Source organism: Vombatus ursinus, unplaced genomic scaffold (assembly GCF_900497805.2).
Source record: "Vombatus ursinus unplaced genomic scaffold, bare-nosed wombat genome assembly UNPS02014802.1, whole genome shotgun sequence".
Classification (NCBI taxonomy): domain Eukaryota; kingdom Metazoa; phylum Chordata; class Mammalia; order Diprotodontia; family Vombatidae; genus Vombatus; species Vombatus ursinus.
Window position 1 is genome coordinate 19,899,268 of NW_020954580.1, and position 17,931 is coordinate 19,917,198.

The 17,931-nt window shown below is 41.3% G+C and overlaps 1 protein-coding gene across 4 annotated transcripts in view; it reads right to left on the reverse strand.

Annotated features, from left to right (window-relative positions):
* NRP2 (neuropilin 2) overlaps positions 1-17,931 on the reverse strand; it is a 148,303-nt gene that overhangs the window by 30,729 nt on the left and 99,643 nt on the right. For 2 of the 4 annotated variants that reach the window (XM_027873649.1, XM_027873651.1), the window contains exons 13-15: positions 9,637-9,899; positions 8,231-8,327; positions 6,780-6,800 (exon numbers count right to left, since the gene is read on the reverse strand). In XM_027873649.1, the coding sequence (XP_027729450.1) occupies positions 6,780-6,800; positions 8,231-8,327; positions 9,637-9,899 (381 nt within the window). Of the gene's footprint in view, positions 1-6,764; positions 6,801-8,230; positions 8,328-9,636; positions 9,900-17,931 lie in introns of all 4 variants that reach the window. The other 2 variants (XM_027873648.1, XM_027873650.1) reach the window with 1 other exon arrangement.

Here is a 17,931-nt window from a genome sequence, read left to right on the forward strand (position 1 = left end):
ACTCTGAGACAATAAATTATACATAAGTTGCTAATGGGTGTTGGTGGAGGTAGTTTCAACACCAGGCATTTCCTACACTGAAGAAATCACAAATCTGGACCAAAACAAACAAAAAATCATAGTCTCTGAGCAAGGGATGGAGTGGAGGGAATGAAAAATCAAGGGTACTCAGACATAGAATCAGCATGGCTATCCATACCTGGATCCTTTTCAGGATGAGGGATAGCTAGTGAATGGAAACGAATTCAGTTCAGCTCTTTCTTCCCTAACAAACAAGGACTAAGTCATATGGAACTTCCACCCTCTTTTACAGTTTTCCCTGGGGTTCTCAGGGTATGGCAGACACCAGCGAGATAAGAGGACCAGTGTCCAAAAGACTGAAAAGGAAACATGCCACTCAACTCAAGCCATAGAGGTGACAAACTTAATAAGCAGAGATACATTTTGGGGTATAGCTAATGTGGTAATTTGCTGTGCAGGACTATACATGTTTGTAATAAAAGGTTTTTTTATTGTTCAATGAGTGGGTAGGGTTGGGGAAAGGGGACAGATTACAAATGCATGTAAAATGAACTAATTAATTTTTTTAAAGTTTTGTAAAAGACAAAGAATCAGTGGATTCTATCCCACTTGCTTTCAAAATTTGGCCCTAGCAAAAGATCCTAACAATCTTGTAGAGTATTTTGTTGGGAAAGAATTTCATCTTCTTCAGAAAGTCTCCCTGGGATCCCTAGTCAGTGATGACTTTGGATCCTGGCTCTCGTACAATACCTGGCTTCCACTTTCCTGGTGGAATGTGTAACATATATTATTTTGTCCATTAGACCATGAACTCCTCAAGAACAAGGGCTGTCTTTTGCTTGTATCCCTAGTGCTTAACACAGGGCCTGGCACCTAGTAGGCACTTAGTAGGCACTTAGTGAATGCTTACTATCGACTAATTTTTGTACATCTTTACATATATATCTATATATCTATATGTATACACACACACACATATATATACATGTATATAATATCATACAATTATGTTATATATAAAATTATATAAATATATTATATAATTATATGTTATCAATAAAATTGTATAATACATAAAATATATTATATAATTATATAATATAATATTATGTATTATCCATATAATTTTTTACCTAACTACAACGTAATCTCAAAGAGAGCTGGGATATATCTTATCTAAACTCTTTTATCTCCTCTTGTGCTTTGCACAGGGCTCACCACACAAGGAAGAGGAATTAGGTTTGTCTAGCTTGTCTCCAGATGGCAGAACTGTGAGGAAAGGGTAGAAGCTGGAGAGACAGACTGGTTTAGGCCTGATATAAGCGAAAACTTTCTGACAATTAGTATTATCCCAGAACAGCTGCCTTAGTAGAGATCAGTCTTCCTCTCCCTAGAATTCTTTGAGGTTGGCTGACTGCTTGTGGAAAAAGTTGTAGAAGGGATTCTGTGTCAGTCTGGGTCAATTCTGAGGTCTGTCTTATCCAGTATCTTAGATACTGGGACTCCAGCAATTTAATCAGTTGGGGGCATTGTTGAATAGAGTCATGGCTGTGGTCACACGTGAATGAATGCTTAATTATTTATTAAGTGTTTGTTATGTGCAAAGTTGGGGACAGAAATAGAAAATGAAGACTGTCCCTACTCTCACCGAACTCCCATTCTAATGGAGGAGATAAAACATAGAAAAGTAAGTACACTTGAACTGTTTATCGTATGTTCATCTGGTGCAAGCCTTCACATGTGGGGCTGAACTACATTTTAGCCCAGACTACCTACCCTCAGAGGATCCTCACAGAGTTCTAACATTCCATTGTTCATCGATTTAAAACTTCTACTCTAGGAGATGAGTAGGGCAGGCAGGGAGCTATTACTTTTCTGAGATTTCGGTCTTGTCCAGGTGTTGTGATGTGTGGGCATGACCCCCATTGGGGTTTTATATTATTTATGACATATTCCCAAATAAATTTATTCCCTTAAGAATTCATTTTGACAGAATAAAAGATGACATAATTTTTGTTATTTCTATTACTCAAATAACTTTTTGAAGAAAATCTTTAAATTGCTTCCACTTCTTTAATTATTTTATATTAATTTGTTATTTAATAGGGTAGCCAAGTAGTGCTAGAGTATTAGGCTTGGAGTCAGAAAGAGTTAAATTCAAATCTAGCCTCAGAAACTTCCTAGCTATGTGACCTTGGACAAGTCACTTAACCCCTGTTTGCCACTGGAGAATGAAATATCAGTGTCTTTGCTAAGAAAATCCCATGGACAGAGGTCCATGAGGTCATGAAGAGTCAGACACAGCTGAAACTACTAAATAGCAACAGTGATTGAGGGGGGAAAGATGTTTTCCAAACAAAAACTGTTTTTTTCTTAAAAACATGTGAATTCTGTTTTGTGAGCGAACATGGGTAAAGGCACTCACAGAGGTTATCTTCATAAGTTGAAATGAAGGGCCTGGAGAAGAAAAGCTTCAAAGACAAGGAATTTGTTTAATTTTCTAGATGTAATTAAAAAAAAAAATGTTGGTCCCACCCCAGACAGAAAGTTTACAGGAGATGGTGGAAGAATGAGGTAACCCGCCCACTGATCTCTTTTTGAGAGAGAATGGAGAAGTACAAAGTGTCCTGAAAATGACTAATGAGGCAAATATCTCCCCTTGATCTCTGTTTGCCACTCAGGCAGTAAAGGGATGAGTGAGAAACATCACAGGGTTTTCACCAAAGCCACCAGAAGCTGCCCTGATCTATGGAAGGCTAAGTCTGCCATTATATTCAGATGGATGGCAACACGAAATCTCTGCCTTCTTCCCCTAGCCCTAGAGCTTGTTTTCCTTTCTTTCAACCGAGGATTGTCCTTTATGTTCATGGAGAAGGGAGGTCAGGGAAAGAAATTTTCATCCCTTCAGACAAACTGACGTTGGCAGCTGTTTGAATTAATGGTAAACTGTGGGGAATGTGTCCGACCTCTTTGACGGTGTACAGTGTACCTCACACATAACCCATGAGTGTCTCCAAAAGCAAACAATGTCAGCCAAGTAGTTACCCCGTTTACACATATCTGATCTCCATGCTTCCTTGCTCAGCAACACCTATTCTTAATCTGGCAGTCAGAGGAGAGTAAGAGAGGAGCCAGGAACAATTCACACACCACAGCTGCCTATCTGAAACTCGGGCATGGATTGATTACTAATACTTTCCTTCCTTTCATCAGAGGATCACTTTGCCGAGCACTAATTAACCCTCACAAGCATCCTTGTAACACTTGAAAATACTCCAAATGGAGCCATTCCTAGATTATGTTGAAACAGAAGGACTGTCTCAGGTCCTACACTTTGGGGGAGTCATATTCTGGGCTGAGGGTATTCAAGGAAGCAGCTAGAAGGTGAATGGGCCAGTTGGTGCTAAACAAGGTTCATTTGTATATAATCCACTCACATTCCCCTAATCTGGCTCCTGTAAACCAGCGAGACTGTCCTTTCTTCTCACTTAGACTACCCTTCAGACATTTTTTCCTCCTTCAAGTCTGACCCAGACGTTTCATTTTAAACACACATGATGTATCCACAATTGGTTTGTTCTTGGGTTTGGGGGACCAAGAAAACACATGATATGCCAGACCTTCATCCTCCACCCTTTGAGATGGCTCCAAGTCCCAGATGGCCCTGGCTGTAAGATACACTTCAAAGAAAAATGAGCAAGTGACAATGAAGTAGTTAACTGTTTCTATTCATCCCATGGGTACTTGATGGATACAGCAATGGTTCTTAGGACAACCTCATCTTCCTTAAAAGAAAAGTCTAGCATCTAGTACACAAAGTCTAGGATCCTGGTGGGCCAAATAGCTGGTGAGCCACACACATTCATCTTCACTATTCCTTGTTTCAAAACAAATATACTGTAACAGTAACAATAGCTCTCTCTACAAGGTGCTAAAAAAAAAACCCCAAAAAACCTTCCCACTAAGTGCAGAACACGGATTACTACTTTATGTATATTTACTAGCTTCTTTATTATTATTTTTCTATTTGTTTTTTTTTTTTAAGTATTGGTTGAGAGGAAATAATCCACCATCTTAACTGGATTACTTTTCTAGGCTTTTTCACTCTTTTCTGTGTATAAGGCACATTTTCATTCTTTAATTGTTCAATTCATAAAAGAGATACATGATCACATTACATTTGTATGAAATGCTTTAAAAAACATACAAGTCAGGCTGCACGTTATTCTAAGTGATTTCATAACAAAAAAAATGGACTGTTAAAACACACGAACACGCAATTTATCCATTTTCTCCCCTTTCCCTTACACACCATTATAAAGCCACAGATAACATGCCAAAGCAGAAAGCACGTTTGAGGATATTTGAGTGCAAAAGAAAATATTTCATGGTGAAAAAGAAAATGAGAAAAAAGCAAAACTTTTAAAGATATCTCCAAATCTCAAAGTACCCAAATGACCCAGGACCAAAAGCATTTGTCTTAAGTATTTATTTACTCTGAAAACATTCTGAGGTCTTCCTAAGAAGGTGATATTTTCTGTCTCAAAGTCATTCAGAATTAATCCTCCCCACTCCTCTAAAGAAACAAAACAAACAAACAAACAAAACAAACCCAACCCACCAAGACATGGGATCCTTGGGAATAGCTGCTATCACAGAACTTTACCAACATAATTTTCTCCACCACTACCAGATCCCATAGCTCCCAACCCCATCCTGTTGTGTTTGGAAATACATAACTTTTTTCTCTCTTTGTTTCCCCCTCTCATATGAAAGGGGATGTTTTAATACTCAGTATACCCAACCTTGCCCCACAGAGGTCTACCATGACATTTGTTTACATGTTTATTTGTTAAAGGAGACATTGTTAAGCTTTTCGGGAAACACACTTAGGCACATGGGCTGAATAGAGAGCCACCCATTTGTTTATTTTCTTGGAGACGTGAAGCCCATCAGTCATGGCCCGAATCATGGGATCCCACCTTCACATCACAATGGCATGTGTAGCCACTTCTGAGAAGTCTTTTTTTATCTTTACATGGGCACTTTGAGCCTCATTACATTTATGGTAGTTATGACCTGACCTGATAGATAGTCAGGTATACAAGAAGATAAAGATTTTATTTTACTCAGATAAAGATTGTACCTGGAACCTTAAAGGTAAAAACTTTTGAATTCAAACTGTCATAAAGTAAATTTCTGAGAATCCTTCAAAAATTTTTGATTCAAATTTACATATATCTCATATCCACGTAATTCCAAAGCATGTAAACTTAATACCTTGAACATATGTATATATCCACATGTGTATCTGTGTAAATTATATACGTGTGTGGGCTCAGGCACACGTATCTTAATGAGATGAAAACAGGGTTGAGGAGGGTAATAGGGAAAGGTAATTCCTACTACTGAAACCTGTTTTTTCCACTCTATCCCCTCTCCAATCCTCATCTCTCTGTCTCCTCTGCTGTCTTAGAGCTATGACTGGTGAGGGGCAAATTATGCAGTTGAAGAGGGAGTTAGAAAGTGCATCCAGGTAACAAACCAGGGACTTATCTGTCCCTGAGTGACTTTGAACTAGCCATGAATTGGGCAGATTAATGGGAATAAAGATAAAGTCTAGACTTTGGATATAAAAATGACTTTCTTTATCTCCGATATGCTGTCACCTCTGGGGTGAGATCCAGTAAAATCTTAACAGGGCATAATAGCATCACACAACTCTGTTTGCATAGAACAGGATATGATTAAACCCTGCAAATATAGAGAAGGGTATGTAGGTGTTTCTGTGAGCAGCTTATGCACAGGCAAAGTGTAGAAGGCTAAATACCCTTTACTTGGGGTACCACACCTCCTTTCACACATACACTAATCACCTACCAAAAAAGACTTTAGAAATATCACTTTTGGGGGATCATGGGTAGGAAGATACAAAAAGCAAACCAAATTTTCCCCAGCACAGAGAACTTCCATTCATTTAGATTCTGAAAAGGGTCCCTCTCTTTCTGAATGAGGTAGGCTCCCCAAATTCTATTGTTATTGCTGTATGCTCAATTGACTTAATGAGGAGATTAAAAAAATTCCCATTTTCTATTTTCTAGCCCTATATTTGAAGTCGTCTGTTCTAGACACTAAATACACCATTTCTCCCTGTTTCTTTTACTTTTAAACATCAACTTCTGAACTCTAATTATCCCTCCTTCTGACAGTCATTTCCACAGTCTACCCCTAATTTTCTTCCTTCACAAAACCACCTGCCATCATGCCTTACTATGGAATAATTGAGACCACTGTCTTGGTGCCCGGAAACTGGAAAGAAACCATCTTCATGCTAAAATAAATCATTGCCACCTCATTTCACTTTTAATTTGCTACTGATTTCTTTGTTAACTCTGTGTACTGGCTGTCTTTCCACACCACTCATACATTTCAAGCCTCGTTGCTCCCCATTGGTCAATGTAGGGCCCAGAGGTTTATCCGTAACCTATTTGTCTCTATTATTGGCTTCTAAACTTTAATTAAACAAGAGATAGTAAGATTCTCAATCCCTTCTGCTACCTCTGCAGGTGTAGTTAGCGCCATCTAGTGTTGGGAAGATATATCACCCATTTCCCCTAAGTAGTAACACCATCAATATTTGGTCAAGATTAAAGAATATTGTTTTTCAAATTCACATTACTTGGGACAAGAAGGTGGGAAGGCAGAAGAACAGCATATATGTATGTTTTAAAAGTATCTTTTACCTGAAAAATTCTCACCTGGAAAAGCTGTGATAGGTTCTGAAAGAGAAAAAGAAAAGATGCTTTATATTAGAGGAAGGCAAAAGTGACAATGGAAGAGGATGGATGAAGCTAACCTATTTCTGGTAACTTTTCCATAACACCCTCTGGGCTTGGTTTGGGAATGTCAAACCCCAAAACACATGGGCTGTATCTTTTACATATTCTGTAGCATACCTAATACATCATCAGAGGAAGAAGGTGCCTAAAGTTTCTTTGGAACCAAAAAATCCTTCTTGGATTAATAGATCCCCAAACTATCTGTAATCAGTTACTTGCCACTGATTACTTTCTCACTGGATCACTTTTAGATGCTGGGAGCCTGGAAGTTTCCCAGAGGGACCAGGGCAATCCCAGGTGCTGGTGATATCACCACATACACACATACCCAAGACAAATGTGCCAAGAAAAGCACTTTGTGAGTTATTAGAGTTACTTACTGCTCAGGCCAAAGAAGTTCTAGTCCCTTCTCAATGCTACCTGTTTTCTACACTGGCATAATTCTATTGCCCACAGTGAGTCTTATGGCATGGAAGACAAAATGTCTAGCAAAGCAATAGCAGGGAAACCCAGGTAGGAAAACATTAACCCCAAGGTGAGACACTGAGTGGGAAGTGTGTCTCTCATTGAGGTTTGCAAGGATATCTGACCAGTAAGACAATACTGCATCTTGCTCTTCTGTGGGGTCATTGAGCTACTCAGTGGACATTGGGCAATTCTCCAATGGCCATTTAGTTTATGCATTTGGTGGATAAGATACCAAATTTCCAATAACTTGGTTTATATGCCAGGGTTTTCCCTGTAATCCATTCAGCTCAAAGAATCTCTTAAGTAATTATGCTATTGCTAACACAACTGAAGTTGGTTTTTTGTTTGTTTGTTTGTTTGAAATTGTTTTAATCTGTTTTTTTTGGGGGGGGGGTGTTGATTTTTGCTTGCTTGCTTGCGGAGGCTTGCATTCAATCCATCAAGTCCTCTGAGCATGTAATCTTGACTGGCAGGTGGTTTTCATCCTGTAGCATTTTCCATGCTAAAAGCTAGAGTTTGATGATGGGGTCTTGGCATTCAGAAGTTCTTTATGCTTAGTGTACATCTATTTTTTATTGGGAACATGGCACACTAAGCTTTGCCTCATGTCACATTCCAGCTATCCTAAACAGTCCCAGGGTATTATACCCACTTTTAACCTCAAGCACATAAGCCTTCACTTTCTAGAAAGCAATTTTTTCCCTTTCTTTTCCCTTTCCCTTCCTTAGTAGTGAGGAAGAGGAATAACCAGCTCCTTTTAACAAGGTAACATCTGAGTTTTGTGCCCTCAGTTGAATCCAGGAAGCACCGCATTTAACACAGTGACATGCTGTCTTCTGGTGTGTACACCAGCACTTGTTGTCTAGTTTGGAGCAACCCAGAGGAGACAGATGTTGACATACCCATGCAGTTCTCTAGAGGGATATCAGTGCCTATCCGGATATCATCGATGGCGATCTCTCCTGGGCGTCCTTTGCCTAGAATTCCCTCAAACACAATCTATGGAAACAATCAGAACAAATCTCATGGTTAGGTGACATTTCCATGACCAAACAGTGCAAAGATTTCTCATTTCCTCCCTACTTGTCTTCATTTATTTATTTATTATTTATTTGCTTGTTTATTAATTTATTTAGTCATTCATTCAATCATTTATTGAACCTGGTATGCATCTGTTGACCATATGGCAGCAGCATTTAGAAATCTTAATTCGAAAAGAGTTAGTTCAGATCAAATGCATGTTTGAGGGGGTGGAGGAAGAAAAAAACCCACACAAGGTGATGAATTTTTATGTCTAATAACTAGAACATGTTGATTAAAAAGAACCATAACTGGTTTATGTTAAAAGGAAGGGAACTAACTAACCTGAGCTATGCTTAAAGTTCTTTCATTTTTTTATTTCCCCCTTCAATACCCAAGTTGGGTATTTGGAAGCATTCTTATAACTCAGAGGAAATGAATAGGTTGGGACACTGTGAGAAAGGGAGCATATGGATTCACTTTGCTTCAAGGGCACAGCTTCCTTACGGGCACACCATTCTAACCGGGAGAAAATGACTCTCAACAACACCCCTCTAACACAGGGACGGAAAGGGCAGTGAGCAAACAGAGGTGTCTTTGCTCTGCGATGTTAAATCATCACTCTTTTTCTCTCCCTCACTCAGCTCTCTCTCTGCAAACTAGCACATGTCCTCTGGCAAGCTAAGCAAACAGTTGGCTGCCTCAGCCGCCATCTGTTGCTGCTTCTTGGCTGGGGAGGAGAAGGTTAATGCTGAAGCTGGTGTGGAGTCACCTATTCCAAAGGGTGCCTCGGGTGATTTCTGCCCAGCCTACCAGCAACAGAGCAGCTCCCACCTCTCCTGTGCCTCAGTCCTTAAGATTCATTAAGGCAGGTCAGGAAAGGCTGTTTATATTTCCTTCAGAGAATCTTAAGAGCTAGACATTGCTTTTCCCTTCTAGAGGGGAAGGTTTGTTTGTATTTATTTTTCTGGCTTTTGTGTCAGGCTACCAGATAACAATCTAAAATAAAATGGGTAGGGGGGAGGGGAAGCATTTGTCCAGAAAAGATTTCAGCAATAAAGAAGCAATAGGAGGAACAAAGAACCAAGTCTGGGTGTATAGATAGGCACATTCTGAATAACAAATAAGAGTGTCATTTAGTTGCTATGGCAACGGGAGAAACACAATGAAAACAGCGGAGCTTAACCACGTTCCCTAATGATGAATGGGCACAGCCCTTTGAAATATTGAAGTAAGGCTGAAAATGATTCCCTTGAATCTTCACACAAATCTCCTTTTATCGCCTCACCTGATACTCCATTTCATCACTTGGCAAGATGATCCTTCCTTGTCTCCACTCGCTGCCTTGGTCTTCCCGAATGACCCAGAGGAGCTTGCTGGCTTGGCTTGCTTTCCGAACCACTTGCAGAGCGATCCCACTCCCACCTGTGGCTTGGTATTGGAATTCCATACAGACAGGGCTCCTGGGCAGGTAGAGGGCAGGGCTGATGAGCTGGCCGTGCTGGTCCTCTCTCCTTCCATTATTCTGGAGCCTCAAATAGTTCCTACCATCTGCCAGAAACAAACCCAAAGCAGGGTGGTAACATTAGCCCCGTCAATGCCATTAGCCCTCAGAGCTTTGTTTCCAAATAGGACCCCAATGGATCAGGACCCTAGGGTGAAAGGCGGGGCCAAAAGCATGACCGGTTTGATTTTTTCCCAAACCACAAGTTGTCTAAGTGGGATAATAGCTGCTGACTGCAAAGTCTCAAAAACTGCCTCCCCTAGGCTGCTATGTCTATCTAGCCTTTACAATATCTTGCCTCTAGCTCTCATCACAAAGGAGGCATTTTAGCTGTCACATCTCTACACATGATGCTAGGTGGCTTTTGGGATTCAGAGACACCTATCATCATTTAGAAACCACAATATAGATGTTATTAAGGAGGAGGTGGGGTCTAGGGAAGTGGTGGGGTTTGGGGAGGAGGTGGCGGAGCAAGGGTGCTACCAAATGGGCACACACCTCCCACTCCTTTCCCAATCCAGCCCAGGGAGCCTTGCACTTGGCTGCAGTTTTGTAGAAAGCCAGACACACGCAGATCCAATGATAACAATAACCATCATTATTGCTAATGAGCTCTGGGGGCCTCTAGAACAGAGCTTCACTTTTAGCACCGAATATAAATATCCTCAAAAATTAGGGTTTTCCCCTTCCAGATTTTTGGAGAATGAATTTAATTGCTGTTTGGTTTCAAATACAAATCAAATACCAAGTAGAATACCAAGTTCCTAATATTGTGGTTCTGTAGCCTTCTGATTCTGTAGCCAATAAGAAAAGGGTGCCAGTGGCTTGCACCTGCAAATCCCAACTCGTGGGGGTACCTGACCGCTTGTATAAAGGACAGGTTGGCCCTTGCAGTTGTAAATCAATTGCATCTGCCTCTGGGTAAACAAAACATACAGGGATACCTTCTGTTCAAGAGCTATGCCTAAAAATCTGCTGCTAAGTGATAGGAATACCATTTTCACTGAAGACCCAGCACAGAACATAGGAAATACATAGCATCACACCTTGGCATCATCCACAGCTGGATGGTTACATGCAGGTCAAATAGATATCTTGGGTACGTAAAGAATGAAGCTGAGAGGCCCCGAGACCTCAGCATGGCAGCCCCTTAGTAATTGCTGGAGTTATTTGCTACCCTTCCGCCACTACCACCCTGGCTAATATCATCCTGGCTAAGCCAGGACTGGGCAGTCCAAGAGGTGGGTGCCCTGGAAGTTGCCTCTCCCCCCTCACTCCTCCCCAGACTTCCCTTATCAGTAACTCAAGGAGTGTCCTTGCATTGTCAAACACCGTTCTCTCTGATTCCTTCTCCTTTATTTCTAGCCTTTGGGTCAAATTACACAAATTTTACAGCATATGCTCTGACTTCTGTTGCTGCCTTATCCCCTCCCCACCCCAATTACCCTGAATTGAATTTGGCTCCCCAGCTCCCTTCCCTGTCCCTCAAGTTGCAACAAAACAAAACAGAGACCAAAACAACCATGATCTCTTTTTACAAAGTGTGAGTGGTTTCCATTTCACACTCAAATAAGCACAGGGGAAATTCTAAAAACTACAACAGCAACAAACAACTATCTTAGTAAGGTAATAGCATTTAAATTCTCTCCCATGAAAGGAGACTACCCTGGGAATAGACTCAACTTGGCATTCAAGGCCCTCTATAATCTGGCCCAGTCCTTCCCAACCATGGTATTGCCAACTAACATGAACCTTCTTTTCAAGCTGCAATAGTTTCACTCCACCATACCACAAATACTTTGTATTTATTCAGTACCTGTGTTCTTCCCTTGCCATTCCACCCAGTCCACATGAATTTCTCCCTACTCTCAGCTTCTATAAGCACTTAACTGCTCTGTGTCACCCATTCATCTGGCCATGTAATTACACATTGCCTATAACACTGTCACTAAATTGTTTGATTTTTAGCTTCACCTTCAATTAAAGGGGAGGCTTCTAGAGGGCAGGAGCTATGACTTGCCTTGGTACTGGTTCTTCCACATACCTGGAATGCATTGCTTCCTCACCCCTACCTCCTAAAGTCCCTGGCTTCCTTCAAAGGAGTTCATCTCAAGTTCCACTACCTACATGACATCTCTCAGCTGCTAGTACCCTCTCCCCCCCAAAAAATCCACTTTATACTTTCTTTGTATATATTTTGTCTTTGTTATCTGTCTATTTTCCCCCCAGTTTTCCCCCAGTAAGATGCAAACTCCTTGGAGGGTAAGAACTGTTGCTTTTTTGGGGGAGAGGGCTTTGGGGGTCCAGTGCCTAGCCCAGTGCTTGGCACATAGCAAGTATTCAAAAAATGCTTGGTGAATTAGAGAATGAGACACTTATACTTATTTTCTACCATTCTCTGCATCTGTGCATATCTAGGCACTTAATAAACACATATTGGATGAATAAATGATAAGTGAATGGGAAAAAATGACAGCTCTTGATGTGCTAGAGATAGAAGAGAAATGGGTTATTTCTGAGCCTGGGTAGCCTTCAAGTTCATAAAAGCATTCTAGAGCTATTTCCCATCCTCTTCTTAGTCAACAGATCATTTCAGGAGCAAAGAAATGACCAGAGACTGATCATCACAAGTATCCGATTATCCAACGAGCCATCCACTGACCAAAGAGATCCTCTCCCTGTAATTTAAAAGTCATCACTTGCTTCTCCTCATGGGTGAAAGGAATTGGATTTCAAAGACTTGGCATTCCACTTTCTCTTTCATATTTTTCTCAAACAACAAGACCTACTTACTGACTAAAAATTGCTTGGCAAGAAATGCTGTCACTCGTGTGAATTTATGTTCTTAAGAGGCAGGGAGACAGTGCAACAGTGAGAAATTACTAGGTGGAAAAGGAATCCGTGTGGAGGTGTGGAGGATGGTGCGGGCGAGAGTCTATTTTCCTTCCATATATTGCTACCCAAACAAAGGGCATCATTAGGCCAAAAACCTTACAGAGTTATTCCCCCCAGGGACTCAGGGATGCCTTCTCTCTCTACATGAAGGTGATAATACTGTAGTTTGTATGGCAATTCTGAGAACCAGGGAGTTAATGCTGGTGAAGTGTTAAGTATGATGGAAGCTGCTGTCGGGAACATAATTCACCGCTGACATCCAAGCTAATCCACTCATCTGTGGGATCCAGAGACTTAGCAGAGCTCCGATTTTCACTCCGTTAAATCATTTGCTTCCTACTTGCCTATTAAGCACTACGAGCTCTGGGGGAAAAGATGATATGCAAATTTGAGGAATTAGTAGCAGACATGAGTTTAAGCACGTGCTGGGCTGGAAAGTATCTCTTATCCTTCACAGAGAGAGACCAGAGCTGATCCAAGGTCATGGTGGAGTTTGGGTCCAAAGTAGGACAAGTCCAGGGAGAGGTAGGAGATATTTCATTTCAATGTCACCCTGAGGATTGTGGTTTGATCTCAGGAGGCCATTCTCCTGAAGGAAAGAAAGAGCGTTTGGTTTGACTGGAAGATTTATAGAAATCTTCAAGACTGTACTGAATCTAGAATGGACCGACTCATAGTATTTCAGAGTTGGAAGGGACTCCAGAGTTGGCCCAACCTGAATCAGGAATCCCATCTATAACACATCTGAGAAGTCATGTAGTTTCCACCTGAAGTCCAAGAGTGACAGGAAACTTACCTAAACATACTATCCCAATGCAATACATCCCACTTTCATACAATTCTAATTGTTAGGAACCATTTTCCTTCTATGGGCCTGAGGTCTGCCTATCTATTATTTCTACCTGTTGGTCTTTGGTATAATCAAACAATACAAGTCTAATCCTTTTACTGCATGAGACCTTTTCAAATATTCAAAGACCGTTATTATGCCCCAGCCTCTAAATGTCTTTGTCTCTAGGCTAAGCACCTCTAGTTCTTTCAAGCCATTTATGGTTTGGTCTTGGTTTTCAAGCCATCTATGGTTTGGTTTTGAGCTCTATCATCATCCTTATTGCCTTCCTCCGAAAGTATACCAGGTTATCAATAATAATTCAATACTAATTCAAAACCTTATAAGAGTGAATGTTGAAAACTATCTTTATATGTAGTTGGAAAAATACTATTGAAAAAGATAAGTCCAAAGTTGCTATGCAAATAATAATAATAATAATAATCCAATACTTCAAGGATACATTATTTCATCAGTATGGGTATTCCTTTCATAGACATAGTTCCTAATCCTTCTATGTCTCACTAGATGATCTTGATAAGTTGATGTGGCAGGAAAAATTCACCAACTGGTGGCCAGCTTTCTGGTAATCACCTTCTGTGAACTTAGCACTCACACCATGAGGAAGTGTACAACAAGAATACCCATTGAGCTTGTCAACATCTTTCTTAAAATGTGGTGCTCAGAACTAAACATAATATTCCAGATGTGGTCTGTCCAGGGCAGAGTAAAGCAGGACTATTATAATCTTCCTTGCTTTATATATTATCTTTCCATTAATAAAGTCTAAGAGCTCACCAGCTTTTTTTTTTTGACTCCCACACTACCCTGCTGATTCACAGCAAAGTAGGAAAATCCTCGGAGTGACTGATGTCTGCACGAAGACTGGATTCCCCTGATTGGTCCAAGTTTTTGTCAGAAACAAGATCCATTCTCCTTGGACCCCTTAAGCCTTCTGATCCTGCAGCTTCCCAAAGGTCCCACTAGGCTCTAATTATCCCCATAGCTTTTCCATCCAAATCTAGTAGGTAGTGGTAGAGTCTTACACTAATAGAGATTCTTGGATTGAAAGGAATCCCCAGAGATCAGAATCTACCCCCCTGCCTTCAGGCAGCTGTTCTTAAATAGCCAAGGAAGCAGATGTTGACTCTTCGAGAAAGAGATTCCTTAGGCTCATCATCTGTGCACTCTGCTGTCTAACAACCTTCACCATGAGAACATTGTTCTATCCAGATGCCATTTGTCCTGCTGTAATTTCAAGTCCATTCTCTTCATGATGGAGAACATTCGGTCTCTACCCTCTCTCTTCCTGGCTTCTGGAGATGGGCTGCTACCATTTCAGAAGTGGGTGGGTATGGGAGAAAGGGACAGGGTTACTAAGTGTCTGACCACCTTAATCCTTCCAGCTGTTAATACTCTCCCATTCAAAACAATGCTTCTCTCCAGCAAACTGTAAGCACACTTCTTGATGAGGAATGGTCTCCTTTATGTTTTGGTATCCCCAGTACAATGCATGGTACTTGTGCTTAAATAAATGCCTTGTTGATATGATTTATAACCATTCATATAGGTAAAGGCAGTTAATGCCCCCCACAGTCATAGGCTCATAGATTTAGAGCTAGATGAGACGTTAAAGGCCATCTTGTCCAACCCTCTCATTTTGTTTTTGTTTTGTTTTTTGGTAATTGGGGTTAAGTGACTTGCCCAGAGTCACACAGCTAGTAAGTGCCAAGTGTTGTGTCTGAGGCTGGATTTGAACTCAGATCCTCCTGACTTCAGGGCCAGTGCTCTATCCACTGCGCCACCTAGCTGCCCCCAACCCTCTCATTTTACAGAAGAATCGAGACCTAGGAAGTTTTAAGTAACCTCTGACTCCAGAGCTGGTGCTATCTCCACTGTACTATGTAGCTTTCTCCTCACTTGTCCAGGAAATGTGATCTTGGAACTTCAGAATTTCTATTTTCCAGTCATTTGGTCATCTCTGTTAAGTCATTTGTGCCCGGCTTGCCTATTAAGTGCTCTGAGCTCTAGGGAAGAAAGATGATATGCAAATTTGAGGAATTAATAAAAGACATCAGCCAGGTGCATGCTGGGCTGAAAAGTATCTCTTTGCTTTCACTTAGGGAGGCCAAAGCTGATCTGAGGTTGCTGGTGAAGAAGAAGTCTAAGGAGCAGTAGGAGAAATCCCACTGTGACCCTGAGAATTCCAGTCTAGTCTCAGAAATTCAACACCTTGATCTTAATTTTTGGAGCCCGTAAGTTTGATATTTACTCTTGGGAGAATCTACTACATTACAGGACCTGTGAATGAGTGTTATTTGAAAAATCCTAAGATGTGGCTAACCAGGACCCAGTCAGATAATAACAGCTTACACAAAGAGCTCTAAGGTTTACAAATCACATTCCCCACAAAGCTCCGTGAAGTAGAGTATGTATTATGGCCCCCATTCCATAAAGGAGGGAACTGATGCTCATAAAAGTACATTTTCTTGCCCAGGGTCACACACCTGGGAATCATCAAATATGAAATGCAAACTCAACTTTCCTGTCCAGTATTCAAGACCTGGGGATGCCAAGGGGCCAAAAGGTATACTTTAGGAAGAAGCAGGTATTTGCTATTCTCCAGGCTTACTTATAAACCTTAGAAAATGGTCTCAGGACTGGCCTTGGGAGTGACTGGTTAGAGACAAGCATGAAAGTGGTAAAATAACAAATATACATTGAGGGCCCGCAGCTGTGCCCAACTTGCTGGGTTGGTTCCTGGAGAATAGTTGTGTGGGTGGTAGAGTCAGTATATGGTGGAACAAGGTGGGAGAATGAGTGAAGCTGGGGTGAAGCCCCAGTTGGGTACTGAGTCCTAAACTAAGAAAATGAGCATAAAGATGTAAAAGGGTAAATCCCCATCTCAGGTTCCCCCCAAGACATCGATGACATGGAATCCCAGCAAAACACAAAGTGGGATGAAAAAACTGCCCAATTAGATTTCTGTCTCAGAAATTATAGATTTCAGGGCTCCTCCTAATTCTAATTTGAGAACAGGGGGCCTGGAGTGGGCCTGGGGTATCATGACAGTGCATGACTGATACATGATAGCTCTTTCTACAGCCCCACACAGTCTGTTCAAGGGGATGCTCTGCTGGGTACGGGGAGTGTTCAATAAATAACTTGTTGATTGATTGGGAGAAAGGTAGGCATGAAATCAAAAGGATCACTCTTCTAACTTGATAGGACTCAAACAAAACAGATGTGTTAAAGAGCTCTACCAGAACAAGATAATTGTCAGGTTAAAGGAAAAAGCAGCATGCCTGAGCCTCACTGTTCTTGTAGCTAATGGTCCCTGTGCCATTAATGGACAGCTTCCAGCAAAGAAAGAACAATTGAAAGGAAATATGTGTGGTTGCTGAAGTAGGGGGAAGAAAAAACATCTCAGAGATACAATCCCTCTCCTTCAGGACCTGAAATACTTTGGAGGCATTCTACTGGATCTCTGACTCAAAACATCTGTTGCTGCCCATGACACCGAGGAAACAATCCCATGGGGATGGACAACAAAAGTTCAGAAGGTCAGAGAGGCATCTTGGAGGATGGGGCCATTCAGGCATTGTTAACCTGCTGCCATCTCTGGAATGGGGGTCTCCTGATATTTCACCTGGAGATTTACGGCTGCATCTGGCTTTGGTTGAATGAGAGCAGCACAAACACGTAACCCCTGCTGGCCTGATAGCGATGCAATCGATTGTGTCTGCACCTTACCAAACTCTCAGATAAATCACTGATCTGCTCCTCCTGGCTATTGGAAAGCCAAACACACCATCTGTCCAACACACACATCTCCTGGCTAGCAACTTGCCCTCCTGATAGTACAGCCATCCGAAAGACTATTCAGTGCCGAAGGAGAGGTAGTCTCTTCATATAGGTCATAGTTAAAACATGAGTTACCCCTCAGCTGGCTTCTTCAGGTCATTCTGCATTGGCCTAGGTCCCTAAATTAATATTCGATTAAGGAAAACATTGACTCTGAATGATGTCAGCAGTATGTGTCCAAGGTTTTTCCAAAAAACTGCCTTCTTGTGGAGAAGCAACCATCTCAGGCTTGGTCTTACAGACATGTACATCTTCCTTGTGCCTATTGCTATCTCATCTGGTAACTGTAGATCCATACCTGCTTCTTGTCCTCTCCTTCTTTTTCCTCATTGTTCCACACACTGGCAGGAAGCCCTGACCTTCAAGACCTCAAGCCAAGTAAAAGAATCCACATTTTACCTGCTGTCTCTTCTGCAAAACCAGGGATATTTCACTCCCTGCTCTCTTCCTTATATAACCACTAATCACTTCCTGCTTTTCTGCATTAACAA